Source organism: Tamandua tetradactyla, chromosome 5 (genome assembly GCF_023851605.1).
Source record: "Tamandua tetradactyla isolate mTamTet1 chromosome 5, mTamTet1.pri, whole genome shotgun sequence".
Taxonomy (NCBI): domain Eukaryota; kingdom Metazoa; phylum Chordata; class Mammalia; order Pilosa; family Myrmecophagidae; genus Tamandua; species Tamandua tetradactyla.
The window spans coordinates 190,880,328-190,899,513 of NC_135331.1; the positions used below are offsets into that span (position 1 = coordinate 190,880,328).

The following is a 19,186-nucleotide window of genomic DNA, read 5'->3' on the forward strand; positions in this document are numbered from 1 at the left end:
AACCTTGAGGCCAGGATAACCAGAAATGCCTATTTTTTTTTAATCCATCAATTTATATATTTTTAATGGTGACCCAGAATATGATGCCCAAGAGATATTCTATCCTTTTCTGTCCTTACACATATCTAATACTCTGTCCTTATACATATCTAATATACATATCTAATATTCCAAGACAATAAGCCCAGGATGAACCTTGAAAAAGAACTCATGACTGGCCGCACAAATACTTGGAAATAACAAGGTGCTCTTGATGATGATGATGTTTCAGAAAATCGGAGGCAGCCACAGGGTCTGAGAAGACAGACACCATGCGGCAGTATGACACCCAGGGTAAAGGCAAGGGCTCGTTATCTATATGAGGCACAAGGTCCGATAAAGGGTCCAGATGTTCCTCTAAGGTCTGGGGTTTTGTCTAAGATTAAGCCAACGCAGAAAACTCATCTCCTACATTCAAGGCTGCTGGGCACGAGGCACGTAGGATGAGTGAGGCGGTGCCTCCACTCACGGAGGTTGTAATCTATTAGAAAAAGCAAGGCAGCTACACAAATAACTCTTAGATTATCCAGACTAGCGTACTCCATTTGGTGGGCAATAAGAAGTGCTGTAGAGCTGAGAAAGGAAAGCAATTTGAGCCTTACCTTGAAGTGGGATAGAATGGAGAAAGGAGGGAGGGGAGCAAAGGAGAGCATTCTGAGAAGATGGAATGGCTTGTGCCAAGGCAGGGGAAGTTCTGAGGTCAGCTCATGAAAGTGCAGCCTGGTTTGCCAAGAGCAGTCGGTAAAGCAAACCTTAAACTGGAAAGGCTAGTGGAGTCAAGTCTTGTCAGGCTGTGAAGGCATTCTCATTTAGCAACAACTGTACTTAAGTTAAACCTCAAGGAGGGGGTAAGCGCAAAGCTTTGAGCATGAAAGGTATAATAATCAGAGCTGTGCTTTTTTTTCAATGCAAACCTGAAAGTGGTTTGCAGGATTGATGAGAGCAACTAAAAAGAAGAAAAGAAATTTAATAAGAGACCCAACTGTAGCTGTGGCAGTGACAAGAGAAGTGAAGAGATTGATAGATCACTCCTATATTTTGCAATGTAAACTTTGAAGAGGCAATGATAGCAGAGATTCTATGTGACTCACATATTTAGCAGTGTTATCTGGCTTAATCATCAAAGGTGGAAAATCTCAGTATTTTTCTTATTTCCTCATTGTTAAGAAATCTAAAAATATCCCCATCTGTTTATCAGTTTTGAGTGCTTCCCTCCCAAAAGTGATAAAATTGTGACATGAAAGTATATGTAAACCTGTCTCAAAATACAAAGTGAAAGAAAAGCATAAAAGTCATGCTAGAAAAATAAACCATTACCCATGCCTTTCAAAGAGATTTTCCATCACTTTTGGAAAGGAAAGTTACAGCAAACTACCTCATATTTTATAGGATAGCAGAAATATGAAAGCAGCCAAATTTATTTCAAATGACTTTTGTGCTGACAATTACATCTGCCTGTTTTATGAATGTAGTTTATAACCTGCCGTGAATGTCTACCTGTGGCCTTAACACATACTGGATATGACCAAGAAATTGAAGACATTTATTTTAAAGTACTTTCTTTTGGTTTGTTGACTTCGTTATTGAGTAGTTGCTAATCTTTTTAAATGAATGACCTACTTACTAGATGGAAAATGCAGTGAAAATGCAATAGACATAATAATGGTCTACTCAATAATGTTTAATTGAGTTCACGATGATTAACTGGTAAATAATGTTATATGAGAAATGCCTTAGGGGTACCTAATGCTTAATGATTTTTGGTTAGAGGTCTTACTCAGGATTCACATTAGAAATAACCATAATTGATAGAAGCACAGATTTTTTTTAATCCATATTTTTTACATACCTGAGAAAAAGGGAACATCAGACACAAGGTTTTCACAATCACATAGTCACACTGTAAAAGCTGTATCGTTACACGATCATTTTCAAGAAGCATGGCTACTGGAACACAACTCTACAATTTCAGGCACTTCACTCTAGCTACTTCAAAACAACATAAAATAAAAGGGGATATTAATATAATGCGTAAGAATCACCTCCAGGATAACCTCTTGACTCTGAAATCTCTCAGCCACTGACACTTTATTTTGTCTCATTTCTCTCTTCCCCCTTTGGTCAAGAATGTTTTCTCAATCCCTTGACGCTGGGTCCCAGCTCATGCCATGTTTTCTGTCCCACATTGCCACGAAGATTTGTACCCGCTGGGAGTCATGTCCCCCATAGAGGGGGGGGGGGGGCAGTGAGTTCATTTGCTGTGTTGGCTTAAAGAGAGGCCACATCTGAGCAACAAAAGAAGTTCTCTGGGGGTGACTCTTAAGCCTAATTTTAAGTAGGCTTAGCCTGTCCATTGCATGAATAAGCTTTATAGGGGCAAACCCCAAGATCTAGGGCTCAGCCTATTGATTTGGTTGTCCCCACTGCTTGTGAGAATATCAGAAATTCTCCAAATGGGGAAATTGAATATTGCCCCCTTTCTCTCCATTTCCCCAAGGGGACTTTGCGAATATTTCTTTATTCACTATCCAAATCACTCTGGGATTTATCGGGGCATCACACTAACCTGGGCAAACCAACAAGATCTCATGCCCTATTCAAGACTCCATGTACTTATGGTGTTCAACTAAACTAATCATACAAGTTAAATTAAGAAATGCACTGCCCAAACTATAAATTTTGCACCAAATAAACGTCACTTCCTTTAGTCTCACACAGAAGTTGAAGTTTTAAAACATGGACGATATCATCCTTTACCCAGTCTTCCGATACACCTTAGTCCTGTCCAGATCAGCTTCATTCGTGTCTCTGTTCGACGTCTGATCACTTTTTCAACTTTTTAAACAGTTCTTTTATGGATTACTGCTGACTATCCTAGCTTCAGAGCTCTGACTCGGAGCCTCAGGTATAATATAAACACCCAGGTTTCTGGAAAAGATCAGGTTATATACAAACAGCTTAGTATCTCAGAATTTAGAATTAACAGTTACACCTCCTGAATATATGTGACTGCTATAAGAGCTTACAATCTAGGACCCTTTACAGTAAGCCCCAACCTGATAACCCATGCTCTCAACTTTAGTTTACCATATTTTTATATTATAATTAATCCATATGATTGAGGTATGATAATATTTGCCTTTCAATTTCTGACATTTCATCCCACATACAGCTCTTAAGGCTCATTCGTCTAGTGGCATACCTCACAGCTTCATCCCTTCTTGAGGCTGCTCAGTGGTCCGTTGTATGTGCACACCACAGCTCCCCCTTCCATTCCTCAGTCCTTGTACCTTTAGGCCACCTCCACCCATTGTGGATCACAAAACACCAGTGTGCAAATGTCCATTCCTGTTCCCACACTCAGTTCCTCCAGGTATATTCTGAGCAATGGGGTTGCAGGATCCTATGGCAGCCCCACCTCTGGCTTCCTGTGGAGCCACCACACTGCCCTCCAAGGGGCTGCACCTCTCATTTCCCTACAACAGTGAGTAGGTGCATCTCTTTCTCCACATTTTTTCTAGCACTTGTTTCTCTTTGTTTATTTTTAAACAGTTTTATTCACACATCATATAATCCAGCCTAAGTATATGGACATGCCTTCACCACCATACTGTATCTGAAGACATTTCCTTTTCTTCCACAAATACTCCATACCCCTTCCTTAATTCCCCCATCTGTTGACATTTAGGTTGACACAATGCCTTTGTTACATTCAGTGGAAGCATATTGCAGTGTTACTGTTGACTCTAGACCCTAACTTGCATTGATTGTATTTTTCCCCTATATCATCTATTTTCAACACCCTGCAATACTAACATTCCTTTGTTCTTCCTCATAAAAAAAACAGTTTTAATTTGTACATTTAATTACCATCCTTGTCCAGTCTAAGCATTCCTAAATTATACTTTCTCACTCTTATCCTCTCTCTTTCCTTCTGGTTTTGTACGTGCCCCCGGCCCTTCTCCTTCTATCATACTCACATTCAGCCTCTTTTTTTTCTTTTTTCCTCCACAAATGATGGGACGCACCCAAGGGAGAGTAAACATCCTCTCTAGGGACAGAGCTGAGGGATGGTGGGCCGAACTGCCGAAAAATTGTGAACAGGAACTGCACTACTTTTACTGTGAAGGAATTGTATTATTGTAGAAGCACAGATTTTAAGAAGATGTTTGTATCTCAGAAATTTCTCCCCCATTTATTTATTTTGGGGGAGAAATTTATTTAAGAGCGATAAATCCCAGGGCTTTCTTCTAGAGAAGTACATAAATACTGTACTGTGACTTATCTGTTATAAGTTGGTTACGGCAAACACTTAAAATGTGAAATCAAACCACAAAGTATTTAAAAGGATAAATTAGTAGCTATAGACTTGCTGACAACAGTTTGGGCTGCCTGAGTTTTTCAGGGACTGAGGACTTATTCAAAACCTGAAGTCAGAAAGCAGACAGTCCAGAGGGTTCTGCATAGGAATGAGTGAGAGTTGAGTAGCAGTTACTTTAGGAGATGAATTGCCAGTGTATTGGGTCCTGGAGCATCGCTTTGTTCAGAGATCCATCTTTTTTAGTATGTAAATTAGGCAATAGAGTGGATTAATTGTAACTCCTAGTGATGCCAGCTGCCCTTCTCGTGCTTTAAACTCTGAGATGAAGCCTCATCCTCTCAGCAGTATTTTACGACTGCTGGGCTGTCTCCTACGCTTGGGCAACCCCTTTTCAGGACGCCGAGCATAAGCGCCCCAGCACTTCTAACAAGGGTGTGTCTGCAAGGAAGATTTATCCAGCGGAAACTCATCCTGGGACCAAGTGGTCACACTTCCACGGGTTGTCCGTAATCTCTGCTCTAAGCAGCGCTGAAGAGAACATTTTCATCATGTTCTTTAAACAAAAATGGCTTCTTCATGATTAAATATGGCCCAGCTGTGAAGCATTTACAGAGTGAGAAGATAACCACTGCAAATGTGGTTACTTTTAACTAATCCAGCCGCACTAGGAGATCAGGTGGGATTTCCAGCCAGGGACGGCCACGTCTGTTAGACGGGCTTGTGGTCCTGGACAGTCACGGTTTCTTCTCCCTGATGCTTTTGTCAAAGTCACTGGCGTTAGAGCCAGTCTCCAGCGGTAAACTTGCTCCGCATACAGGGTTTTCTGTTTCGGGTTATTTCCTCCACAGTAAAAGTAGTGCAGTTCCTGTTCACAATTTTTCGGCAGTTCGGCCCACCATCCCTCAGCTCTGTCCCTAGAGAGGATGTTTACTCTCCCTTGGGTGCGTCCCATCATTTGTGGAGGAAAAAAGAACATTCTGACTGGCACCCACGCCCCACTCAGACCCTCACCCAAGGAGGCAAACCCTGGGGCTCTAGTAGACCCCAGTACTGACTGGGCCCTCACCTGCCAGCCTGGGCCCCTCGGGTGGAGGCAAGGGCAGGGAAAGACATCTGAGTGGCGCGCTTTTTAACTGAGTCCAAGCCCAGGCCGCACACAGCCTTCCCAGGGGCCGCTGTGTCTCTCCAGACCCCCATTTCCTCCACGTGGAGATTCCTCTTCTCAGCAGATCAGGTGAGGCAAAAGCGATAGGCAAGGACATGATTTATGCAGCTCAAAGGGGTTGCAAAAGACCCGCTGCATTCTCACAGGTACGCATCCGGTTTACGTCTTTCTCAGAACCAAGGATGCCTCCTTGACTGTCTCTTCTGAACCTGCCAGCTCTGCCCGCAGCACTCCTTTTCACGAGCAGCCATGGTGTCACCTTGCTCCACCCCTGATCAGGCTCTTAGAGACACTTCCATGTGTCACCAAGGCGTGGAGACTCACTTGGTGTCCTGGGGCCTCCCATCCGGGTGTGCAGAGCCCTCCCGTGGGGTAGCAGTAGTGAGAGTTGTCTTCCTTCCAAGTGCCCAAGTACAGGAGCACAAGGTGCTGGAAGAAATGAGAAAACGCAGATTCGCAGTTAGTGGGGGCAAGAGGCTGTTTGCATCTTCCCCACTCTCTGCCTTCGGCTTTGAGTGCTGTTGCTAAGCCAAACGCTGCTCTGAATGTTGTTTCTCTCTCAGTCCACCGAGTGCACTTCACACCTAGCCTGAAGGGAATCCACTCAAAGAATTTACTAGTCATCAAAGGAAGGCTCTCAAAATGAAAGTAAAACCCGTATGGAACAGAACAGTATCATTTCTGTTCACATAGGCATTTCTTTATTAACAATTTATAGTAATTCTTAGTCCAAAGAAAAAGGAGCCGTTTAAATAAGTTAGCAGTGATAGCCACTGCAAATTATTTCCATCTCACTGCCCGGCAGTTTACTATACAGGTATAATTTGTTCTGAATTGCATGTTCTGAGTGGAATGATTAGTACTATTCTGATTGTTACAACATCTAGAACAAAATCTATTTGACCTCTTTCAACTGTAAGAAGGAAGTAGGTAATTTTCCTCTTGAAAGGTAAAAGGAAAACAGTTCCCTATTTAAAGTTATACCAAAGGTTGTTGAAATTTGAATCTTAAAATTTCATTAAACAACTTTAATGAAGATCATTACCATCAGCTTCATGTAAAAATCATCTTTTGGAAATGTTTCTTTGTTACCATTTTCGTAAAGGAGAAAGCGTGAGGGTAAGGATTTGTTTGTCGCACACTTCAAAAAATTGTAGCATGCTGGAAGACATGAGGCTGTGAACAGCTCATTGTGGAAAGGTTAGTGGAAAACTGCTCTTCTGTGCCCTCGTTAATGAGTATAATGAGTGATACTATTTGATGACAGAAAAATAACTTCAAAGAAGAAATAACGATGGCTTTGTGGTTGTTTGGAAGCTATTTCAGACCTTCCAAGAGATTTAGCCTTGCTTCTTTGTTCCCTGTTTTTTCTTGAAGATCAAAGTATCTGTATCTTCCGGAGGTGACTGCATTCGAACATACAAGCCTGAAATCAAGAAAGGAAGCTACAATAATATAATTGTCAATGTAAAGACTGCTGTTGCTGACAATCTCCTTTTCTATCTTGGAAGTGCCAAATTTGTAAGTCTAATCTTCAGCTTTACTTTTGCCTCCTGTGTGTATGTGTGGTCAGAGGTGAGTCTGCTGGTGGAGGAAAAGCTGTACTCCCCAATAGTGTGGCCCCCAGTGTGCAGAGTTTAGACATGTTTGCTTTCACTTGTGAGCATATTTTCAGACACTACTATTTAAGATAAGGGTAGAAATAAAGCCATTAATTTTTACTTTTCCCACATTAAGAAAATAACTTTACAATGAACTTTCATGTTAATGAAATAAAAATGGCAAACTGTATACTCATTTCTTGCCAATGAGAATCTTGTGATCCAGTTGAATTTCTGACTTGGAGTGAAATAACAGGAGTCAGCTACAAAAACCCACTCAGAAAGCTCTAATTCTTTCCACGGGAACTCTTCAACTTGGCAGGTGTGGACGTCTCCCAAAGGGAATACACCTTTCCATAGGCCAGTGATGACAGTCAGTACTTGCCTTCAAATGAAGAGTTCTGGGTCACGTTGGGCAAAAAAGGATAGCCACCCCTTCAAAAATGCCAGTATCCTCACTGAAAACAATGATAAATTCTGAATTCAAACATTTGCTTTTATTTCTACCACAAGAACTGAGTGAGAATAGCCTTTGTCTCAAAATTAGACCTAATTAGAATTGGTAAAATTAACATATGTTCTCCATGCCTTGGAGACTTTAGGTGACTTATACGTTACCTAAAGATGTAATAATAAAATATCATTTTAATTGTACATAATAGTGGAGTATATCACTTGGGAAGCTTTATGGTGCAGCTCGCAATTATTACACGTCTGTAATTGGCACAAGAGAAAAGAATCCACGGGCCTCCCCATTCAGGGTGTTTATATCTGGTGTTGGGTGCTCTTTCTCTCTGTCCCAGGTCGACTTTCTGGCTATAGAAATGCGCAAAGGAAAAGTCAGCTTCCTCTGGGATGTTGGGTCTGGAGTTGGACGCGTCGAGTACCCAGACTTGACTATTGATGACTCACACTGGTACCGCATTGAAGCATCAAGGTAATTAACTCAGTAAGATTGAAAATAATTGAAACTGACAGAATTTTGAAGCAGTTATTCAGATTGTAAGAAAATTCTTATTTCCAGTTCATTAAGGTTGCTGTGAATGTATGTACGCAGAAGTGTGTGGATTTCAGCTATTAAACATACATGTACAAATGTGTGAGGTAGATGCGGTGCTTGGTGTGCCTGTTAGGAATTGACCAAACATCAAGGAATTGCCCATTTACCTGGCGGTCTGCAGGTCTTGGGGGATTTAAACTGTTTTCAGGTACCTCCCTCACCTCCGACCTTCGTCCTTATCCAACACAAGCCAGAGGAGAAGAGCTACCATTGCCACCCGCTTTGGGGGGCAGCACCCCACTTGCAACCACACGTGCTATCAAATGCCCCCTCCAAGTGCGATGTGGCAAGTCCACAGTACTTAAAATGGGAAGAAATAGGGTGGGCAACGGTGGCTTAGTGGCAGAATTCTCACCTGCCATGCCGGAGACCCGGGTTCGATTCTGGAGCCTGCCCATGTCAAAAAAAAGAGCAGGCGGGGGGGGGGGTAGAAAAGGGCATTACTTGGGTAATTCCTTCTCTGAAGCCTTCTTCAGTTATCAACTTCTAGCAGCTTATGAATTACTTATCGTACCCATTCTTCTCCTCAGTACATCTCCTCCATTTTCTCTTCTTTTCCTTCTCCAGTCCCTGCCAAACACAAAACATCTAAGAGGTGTGCGGTGTGGGTAAGGGCAGGCAGGACAGAAGGGGAGAAAAGCCTTGAAAAACCAGTCATCACCAATCTAGGTGATGAATGCAAAGAATTGCATTCCGCTTCCATATAGGTTTGAGCTGTTCCATAATAAAATAGTCATTAAAATCAATCAATAAGAAGCAATAGGTCCAGTTTCTTTTTTTAATCTTCAGGAAATTATTTATGGGGGGGGCGGTTGCATATATCGGGGTATTGGGGAAATTAAGTGCTTTACTAGTTCTAAGGACATTTATCCTCAACCAAGGGCAGTTCTTCTATCTGGGGAGCAGCATTTCATTAAAGATGTGCTCGATTTGAATGAATTCATCCTGTTGTTTCTATCTGTTTCACTTTGTACTACACCCTCAAAGAATAATCAAAGTAAGGCAGACGGGAGAGAAATGTAACGCTGGAGTTTTGTTATGACTGCTTGCCTGAGGAGAAGGACCAGATTTACTTCTTCAGCAGTCTATGGAATGCAGTCAGTTGAAAAATAATTAAATAAAATTATAATAGCTTTCAAAATTCTATTAACCAAATTTAAAAGTAGAATTCTTCTATCCAGTTTGTATACCTAACTCTGAAGATTAGATTTTACACCCTGTACATTAAGATCACTGCCAAACACTAAAAGACAGGCAATTCCAGGAAGATTGTTTCAGCAAATTTCCATCCAAGATACAACAAGGGATTTTAGAAAAAAATCATACAGCTTATAATGCAGAAGGGTGGTTCATTCAGGATTCACTTACTGAATTAAACAAAATGCTAATGAAATCATATAAATTGTAGAATAGTGTGTGTTGGTCAACAGTAGAATATTATGTCACGTGCTAGGAAAAACGGGTTTTCTGCTTAATGAACGGCAGCTCCATCAGCTGTTTCCCTTGAGGTTCCTCTTCGATGGCCCCGCCCGCAGGATCAGGGCGCATCTCTCACTGCTCTTCGCCGCATCGGTTGGGACACCTCTAAAAAAGCTCACACTCAGGCTTGACTTGAGATTCCCAAATCTGGAATGTTTGAAGCAGAGCAGCCAGCTATCACCTAAATATTCCAAAACAAGTCTCTTTGTGTTATACCTCTCAAATCTGAAGTTATCAGAAATGTGACACGCGATCCGTTGTCTGTATTTTCTCCCCTGCGCCTGAACGCATGTCCTGGAAGAACCGGGAGAAACGGAAGCATTTCCGTTAGAGCCCTGGACGGCCCGAGAGCCAGCATGGTGGCCGGGACCCACTGGTCGTCCTCGCCGCCGGGGTACACCATCCTCGACGTGGGCGCGGACGCCATGCTCTTTGTGGGGGGCTTGACCGGGAAACTAAAGGTAATGTGCCCCCCCCCTTGTTTCTATCTTTATGGATAGGCAGCTCTTGACATTCATCACTCTCAGGAAAGCTCTCCAAAGACCCAACCACTTTTTATTTAACTTGTGTTTATGAAAACAAATCTATTTTCAGTGAGAATATTCAAACTGGAAATACAGTATTTTTAAACCTGTGCATCTTTGCCTCAAGCAGCTCTCTTGCACTCTTCTGTGGCACCAACTTTACATGTTCTCATTTTAGTTGCCACCATCCCAGGGTGTTTTTTTAAATATACTTCATTTTATGATTTATAGATATGAAGTGCTATAAAAGTTCAAACTCACATCTAATTAAAAGATTTGTGAATACCTTGGGAAATATCACAGGAGCCATAGGCTTTCAAATCATGATCTGGTTTAAAAGTTTTCAAGTTGCTCTTCTCTTCATTCTTATAGGGTAATGCACTTAATATTCATAATCGCCTCACGACAGGTCCTTGTGCATTTCAGATTGCAGAGTGCCTGCTTTTTAACCAAGCGCATATTGATTAAATGGAATTAGGTGTGGGAAAACGACCTGTGGGTGAGATGTAAGAGCACAGGCAAATATAAGGGATAATCCTGTGCTTGTCAGAACCATCCTGGGATGAGATTAGTCAGAAAATGTGAAAAACCAAGGTGACCCAAATTTATGAGCTCTCAACCTTTACATGGAGTGAGGTTGTTTTATTTGCTCTGTGTACGAGATGTGACTTTAAAGTATTGAGAGTGATTCCACTACATACTAAAATCATCCTCATTTCTTAGAGCTGCATATAAATATATATGGCACATAGTAATATGTCATCATATCTCCAACTTTCTCTCCTTCCCAGGAAGATAAATATAGAGGTAGCACATTATAGTGCCAAAGCCTTGAATCATGAAATCAAATCTGGTTTGGATTCCCTGCTCTAACGTTTACTAAAATATGAACACAGGCAAGTCACTTAGCCTCTTGGGCTTCACCTTCTTCAACTAAAAAGGGAAGATAAAAATATCCATCTTGCCATTCCATTTATAAGATACAATAATAAATTTTTGTAGCATTTACAGTGTCCTTACTATAGGCCAAGTGCTGCTCTAAGTAATTTACATAAATAAACTTATTTAATTCTCACAACCCCAAAAGGTAGGTAATAAATCCTCCCACATTTTATATATTAGCAAAATGAGGCACAGAGAGGTTAAGTGACTTGATCAAGGTCACACAGATAGATAGAAAGTACAGAGCTAGAGTTTGAACCTGGGTAATCTGGCGGGAGAGTTCTACTTTTAAACACCCATCTTCATTTCCACAATGGTTAGTGAAATTATATGTAGAAAATGTGATAAATGCCTAAGACATGGTAGTCACACTTTAAATGACAAGAACTGTGATTATTCAGCACGTGGACGTAATAAGTGATCAAGGAACATGAGGGATACAAACCTGCTCTCAAAAGTTTAGAAGATAGATGGATGATAGATAGACAGACAGATAGATGATAGGTAGGTAGAGAATGATTTGGCAAATGTAGCAAAACTGTTCAAAGCTGGGATCTGGGTGTCTGGCCGGACTGTATGTTGGAGTTCTCAGTATGGGTTTAGTACCATTTTTGCAACTGTCTCTATGTTTGAAATTAATTCAAACAAGGAAGCTTTTGAAAAAGAATTGTTATTATGCGAATGTCACCGGTACAGAGTAACTTTATGATGTCAGTCTCAGAGAAAGAGAAAACATAGAGACGTGAAGTCCACAGAAAATCTTTAAAAAATCATTTTGGCCAAGAGTTTAAAAGGCTCCTGTCACACCAGGATATGAACCCAAAACTGAAAACAAGTAACCAAATGAACTCGCTGATGAACATGCCATGAGTATAGACTTTCAGCGTGAAAGAAGGAAACGCAAAAGGCAAGTAGAATCCACAAATAAGATTATCAACCTCTGGAAAATTAGGAGGTCCCAGCTCCATTGACAGGGCCCTCCATGCCCCACTGACTTACACGTGAGCCGCTGGGATTAGCACTCTTCCTGCAGGGCCAAGCACCCCTAGAAATTGTTAACTCCTCACTGGCCATCTTCTGACATCTATTCCAAAAGCCAAACATGTCAATTCCCTTTTTCGCCCAGATTATTAAGGGAAAAGTGTAATAGCTTTGGTACACATTTGTAAAGTTATAGACACCAGCATATATGTTTATTTGTAAAATAATAAATAACAGTTGTTCAAATTACAAGATATTCTAGCGTGGACTGGCCACCTCACTCTGTCCTGACAGTGGAACATGATACTTCTCTTTGAGAAATGCACCAGGGTTGTCATTCAGCAAATTCCATTGCATCCTTACTGGTTGCCAAGCTCTGTGCTGTGCATACCAGCAAATACAAGCGGCATGCTCCCTTCTTTTGCAAAGTTAGTTGCTTTCCCTTCATTCTCCTGAACTAGGAAGCCGTGTGGGTGGGCAAAGAAGTGAAAAATTGGGACGGTCGCCCTGTCATAGGGTAATCTCTATGTCAGCTTGTTTCTCCATTAGTGTGGTCACTTGTACTTCTCACGTACTGGAGAGAAATGTTAGTGCATCACTGGCTCAAATTTGCCCCAAGAGCAGGGCAGAGCACTGATGCGTGTAAACACCTTTCCGGGAGCGGCACAGAGCTTGACACCACAAATAATTTATCTGATTTAATCCCCCGCAGTAATCCCTTTTCATGGAGGGAAATTAGAATCTTCAGAGAGGATGGGCAGCTGGCCTAAGGTCAGAAGCTAGGAAGCGTTTATTTGCTAATAGCGATTAACTGGTTTAGTACAAAATAACCGGGACCCATAGATGAAATATTTGGGCTTTTCCCTTTGGCCGAGCCCTCTGCCATCCCTGTGGGGATGAAACACGGTTAAAAGGCGCCTGTGTGGGGAGCCAGGAGAGCTGGGAGGAAAATGTGGGTGACTACTGCGCATTCCAGTGCCACAACTGTCGCGGAAACGCCAGGATTGATTGTGAAATGCTGAACTCTAACGCCTGCCCCCGTCTCTCCGCAGAAGGCGGACGCGGTCCGTGTGATCACGTTCACCGGCTGCATGGGCGACACATACTTTGACAACAAACCCATAGGGTTGTGGAATTTCCGAGAAAAAGAAGGCGACTGCAAAGGATGTGCTGTCAGGTTCGTTGACATGAGGGTCTCGCCAGGGCTGCCGTGCATCGTATTTTATTTCATGATTTTATTCTGCCATGTTCTGTCATGGGGATGGGGTGGCAGGTTTGCAATAACCGCTCAGAGGTGGATTTCCCAGGAAGCCAGTGAAATGTCAGGTCTCTGCCCTGTTTGTGCAGATGCTTTCCCAGGCCCAGAGCTGCCCTCACGGTGTTTTACATGCTCATGTGTTTTTGTAAAGTTTGCAGAAGTGGTGTATTTCAACACAATCACTTAGAATAGTTAAGACGATCTGGGCTCTGTCGTCCCTCGGAACTGGGTGTGTTTGCCTGTCTCTGGGTATTTTGTAGTCATATATTTTTTTTTCTTAAAAAATAGCCCTCCCCAAACTGATTAAGTACCCGAATTTCCTTTGCTTATGTTTATAACAAGGTATGAGACCCTAGCCAGGTTTTATCTGCTAGAAAAATTTTCAAATCAACTGTCGGATATTGGAGGAGCTTCAATAAAGACCCAAGGGCCTCGGAGATTCCACTTGAGTACAGAAGGAGAGAAAGGGGTCAAGAGACCAGGCAAGGGACAGAATCCAGGCCATTAATTGTAAGAGGAAGGATAGGGAAGGAGTAGGAATTTGAAAATATTTAGCAAGCGGGCAAAGCATATAGAGAGAAGATAAATTTTTACTTAGAACCTATTGAATAGGAAGGTAGAACAAATAGCTAGAAGTAGAGGATTTCTCAGCATCAAAAAACCTAGAGCCCGCTAATCAACTGAACCTAAAATAAAAATCGTATTAAATTAAAGCTGTAGTTTTTTGATTAAACACCTGGAAGCTAATGTACACACACAGCACCTCTAAAAGCATTTGGTGCTAATGTGTTTGTATTTTTCCTTCCAATGTGAAAGGCACACACACATGGGCAGGACCAGGCTGAGGGTCTCATGGGGGAGGTGACCCTTGGGTGAGCCTTGACGTGGGGAGAATGGCCAGTGGGCTGGGGAGAGCCTGCTGGTCCCAGGGAACAGCTAGAGCAGATGTAGGGGGGCTGGAGAGCCAGCGATATTTTTAGAAAGAAGCAGATAAACTGTTCTACCATAACACACAAATGCGCGTTCACTTACTCAGGACTGGCAAATAGGAGAGTGTCAGGACACATAGGATACAGAAGTCTCGGGGCTTCATTCGTGATTCTTCATGGCATGTTACTGTTTTGCATCACCAGGTGAGGGGAGCTAGCTGTAAGTCTTCCCCACGCAGCTGCAGACCCCAAGTCCAGGCGTGGGTGCCCACCAGTGCCCCCGCAGGCCCTCACCCACACATCCGCCCCTGCTCGATTCGGTGTGCAGCTGTCTCTAGGAAGTGTGCGCCCTCCACTTCCGTCTGTGCCGTTTTATGATGTTTCTGTCACTCAGCAGGGTGACCCCTTCCTTACACCCCTTGCCATCAAACTACCTTCAACTTTTCCTTGTAAGGTAGAGGTCTCTATCTTTTGGAATGATTATTTTTCTATTCGGTGGCCCTGCCTTTCTGAGCTGTGCTAGGATTTTGACCAGCACCGCTGGTGTCTGTGGGCTGCTCTGATGACGCGCGTAGGTTTTAGGGCACTCCCAACACCCCACCGGCCCCTGAGCCCTGGTGTTTGTGGGGGTGATTTTACAGAACTCCTGGTTACTTGGTTTTGTTTCATTTCTGTTTTCTCTTCAGAAGAACATATATTGCATTCCGGTATAAAGGCCTGTCATTCCAATTAAAGAGCAGAAATGATTACGTAGTAAGACTGTGAAAGATGAGGCTACCAGAGGTTGACTGGGAGACTTCTGTAGAAGTCTTTAGAACATCAGTGTTAGAAATTTGTATTTTTTCAGTAGTCTGCATAAAGGGCAAAATTGTTGTTATGCTTTGGAAGAATTAATCTGTCAGTGGTATAAAAAAGAAGTCTACCCTATTTTTATTAAAGTTCTGAAAATCACATTAAGATTAAAATAGAAAAAAGTTACCACAAGTAAAATGTATTTAGCTGAACATTGAAATGATAATGAATTTTTCTTATATTGAATTCCAATATAAATTAAGTTCTACAGTTAACAAGTTACATGTGGGAGAAGGTGGCTGTTCCAAAAATAACATAGTTAATCCCTACTAACTTGACCGGTCATCACGGTTCAAAGGAGAAACAAAAGGCAAGTTTAGGAATTTATCAATCAACTATAATTAACTAATTAATTATAAAATAATAGTTACTTTTCCTGGAAAATATATTTTAAATGAATAGGAAAATGCTATGTAATATAATGTTAGATGTTGAAATATAGTAACATATGTTGGGAAGACTCACTTTTGTCCCATCCCAAGGTCATCAGTTCAAATCCGAACTTGTCTGGTTATGGCTAATATCAGCTAATGAAGTAAGTGAGATTGGCTGATCTACCTCTGTTCATTTAGTTACATAAACTCTTTCACGCAGTTTTTCCCTTTTCCTGAATAGGAGAATCCCCTATAGTCCTCTAATGCTGGACTTGGAAGAGTCCTTAGAAGCCATTCAGTGATGTAACCCTTTCATCTCGTGACCGACAAACTGAGAATTGAAGAGTGGAATGACTTGTAGCAAAAAACACAGCCCCTTAGTGCCATTTCACACCAGACCCCAGGGAACCTGCTGTTAATTCACCGTTTCTTCTATTATCTGTTGAGGGAATTAATAAATAGATTAAGAACAAAAGGACATTGGGTATAAAGGTCCCAGAGTTTGGAGAAGAAAAAAAAAGTGATACTCATTTTGATTCCAACATTAGTCTTGACATTGTGTAGTAAGAGTTTGTGTTTCCGGTTTTTGTTCTTTACATTAAGTAACAATGTATTCAGTCAAGGCTTCTGGGAAACTCTCAGCACTGCTGCCTACAACCCTCTCCTGGTGTGTCATTAGCACCGTGGCAGAGTTTAGTGCAGACTCTTCGTGTTTGACAGCATTGAGGAAACTTGTCCTAAGTAGACTGGACACAACATTCTCCTACCCCAATGTGATGTTCCAGAAATCATTGTATTTGCTCTAACGATGAGGGAAGGCTAATAGTACATGTATTCACTCTGAATACATGTTAGGTTGATTTAGTTCCTTAAGCTCCCAGCACTTCTCATGAATACTGCAAAAGTATATTTTAAGTTTGTATTAGAAAACATCATTGATGGAGTCATCATGTATAATTACAGATCAGCTATAACTTAAAATACAAAGAGCTGACCCTGAAAGATATAGAACAAGATTCCGCCTTTTGTCTCCTGTGCTTTGTTTCTCTCTAGTCCAGCCATAGAGAGAAAGACAACCTGTCTGAAATGTGTTGCAAGCCCATTGTATTTGTATTTGTACATTATTATTTTTCTCATTAGCTAACATCTCATGAAAACAAAATTCCAGGTTTGTGTTATTTTATAAGAACATTACTGTTATTTCTCAATGTCTCCTCCCTACTTTCAAGTTAATATAATACTCCAACCTCAGAGATTCTAATACATGCTCATAGGCAGATATTTAAAGTTTAAACAAATACCACCATAATTAAGAGTTACTCTATAACAACATCATATAGGTAGATGTTAGATTTAGACATATGGTAGATAATTGATAGATAGGTAATTAATCAATGTACTCCAGAGAAACAGAACTGACAGACTGTGTATACATGTAAATATTAGGCGTTTTATTATAGGAATAGGCTCATGCAGCCATGGGGATTGGCAGGTACAATTTCCAGAAGGCAGACCTCAAGTTGGGAAGTTTGATGAAGGTTTTGATGAATTCCCTAGAAGCAGGCTGGCTGAAGTGGAATTAGAAATTCTTCTTTCTGACTGCTGAAATCATCAGTTTTCCCTTAAGGCCCTCAAATGATCAGATGACATGTCTCCCACTGCTGAAGGCATCTCCTTTGCTGATGGTAGATGTCATTAGCCATAGACGCAATCCACTGACTATTAAAATCCACAGAAATCCTCATAGTAACAGTCAGGCCAGTGCTTGCTTTTCCAAACAACTGGACACCGTAACCTAGCCAAGTAGACACGTGAACCAAACGATCACAAATGGATGCGTAGATAGGTGATAAAAGATTAGATAGATAGATAGATAGATGGATGGATAATAAATAGAGATGATAGAGATAGCTTCACAGTTGCTAAATAAATGCATTTAAATGTTGTATTTACTAGAATGATATTCAATAGTCCTTAATGTTTAAACCAATATTGATAGAACATGTTTTCTCTGTAAGGCAATTTGCTATACTAAACTCTCCTTCATGCCACAAACATGCCTGTGTACCAGCTCCCACACTAGACCCTGAGTCTGAACTTGCTCTATCGAGGTTCTGGCCAATCTTTCCCAGTTAGTCTAATGAATCTTACACTCTAATGAAAGAGACAGTAAAACAAACATACAGATAATTACCATCATCCTTCATTGTCCAAATCTACTCTCTCCCAGACAAACATATTGTATGGCAAGTGCTCAGAGAACAGGGGCCTATAGATTCTATTGCATAAGTGGGAATACTGTATACTAATACACCCCAAGCCTTCCAAATCCCCACCAGTTCCCACAAATACTACAGCACTGAAGCGCCCAGCGTAACCATCCACTGATGGCTCCTGCAAAACATAAAGCATTTAAAGCATCAATGGCCTAATTATTTCAACACCTAATGAAATTAGAGGCTGTGTTTCTTCCCGGTTCCTAAAAGACCGTCAGAATCATATGCAAATTACACTTTCCTTCTAGAACACAAGGAACATTTACTTTAATGTACAATGAGATAATAGATTTTATATGCCAAGAGGACTATCTAATTTGACCCTAGATTGGCAACACCTTGAGTCCCAGCAAATACTGGGATCCACGAAGAACTAAACCTTCAGGGAAAATGGGAAAACTGATAGGAATAAGAATATGTAGAAGGCTCGCCTGCCACGCGGAGACCCGGGCGCGATTCCCAGCCTATGCACCACCCCCACCAAAAAAATATGTTAAAATCCTGCAAACAGGAGGTGGGAAAACAGCTGAGATACTACTCAAGAGCATTCTACATTGTCCCATGCAGACTCAAACTTAAGTGATTTTGATTACCTACTCATGCAATTCATCATAGCAGGTTTCAGTTAGTGAATTTCATGTTAAAATGTTGTACATTATAGCGGACATTCAGACAGTGAGGGATACCTGAATGTAATTACAAATGTGCTGACTGCTATAAAAGAAAAAAAATGTAGGCTTAGTAAGAAAATATTAAGAGGCCTACCTTTCTTTGATTGGTCTGGGAAGTCTTCTCTAGAGAAATAAATAAACTGAAACATGGAGGTAGTGAGAGGAGTGAAGAAACCCGGTGGTTAAAGGTCCTGAGCCAGGTGAGTGGATGACTGCCTATCAATAGAGCTTAGAGGGCACGAGAAGATGGTTAGAATGGTGACAGTGGACAGGGAAGGGTTCAGGACAGGTGAATTTGGTACACTGACTGCACTGTATGCAGCTTGCAGTGCTGTCCTGGAGGACAGTTTGATATGTTGCATGGCGATGGGCCAAGTAGATGTCATCTGATTCATGTGAAATGTCTCTTCAGCCCACAGGTGGAAGATAGCGAGGGGACTATCCAGTTTGATGGAGAAGGTTATGCCTTGGTCAGCCGCCCCATTCGCTGGTACCCCAACATCTCCACTGTTCTGTTCAAGTTCAGGACGTTTTCCTCAAGTGCTCTCCTGATGTACCTTGCCACGCGAGACCTGGTAAACACTATATGTACAGCGCGTCTTCCAGGATTAGTATATGTTTGCTTCTTTTCCTTAGGATTCTAATGAAATTGTCAGTTATTGTTAATGTGTTGTTGAAAGCAGTGTAGGATGACTGTGTGATAACTGAGAGTCA

At 41.6% G+C, this 19,186-nt stretch overlaps 1 protein-coding gene across 3 annotated transcripts in view; it reads left to right on the forward strand.

Annotated features, from left to right (window-relative positions):
* LAMA2 (laminin subunit alpha 2) overlaps window positions 1-19,186 on the forward strand; it is a 546,302-nt gene that overhangs the window by 479,805 nt on the left and 47,311 nt on the right. For all 3 annotated transcript variants that reach the window (XM_077162869.1, XM_077162870.1, XM_077162871.1), the window contains 5 exons: window positions 6,903-7,046; window positions 7,930-8,063; window positions 9,967-10,126; window positions 13,165-13,289; window positions 18,885-19,047. In XM_077162869.1, coding sequence (XP_077018984.1) covers window positions 6,903-7,046; window positions 7,930-8,063; window positions 9,967-10,126; window positions 13,165-13,289; window positions 18,885-19,047 — 726 coding nt within the window. The remainder of the gene's footprint in view (window positions 1-6,902; window positions 7,047-7,929; window positions 8,064-9,966; window positions 10,127-13,164; window positions 13,290-18,884; window positions 19,048-19,186) is intronic.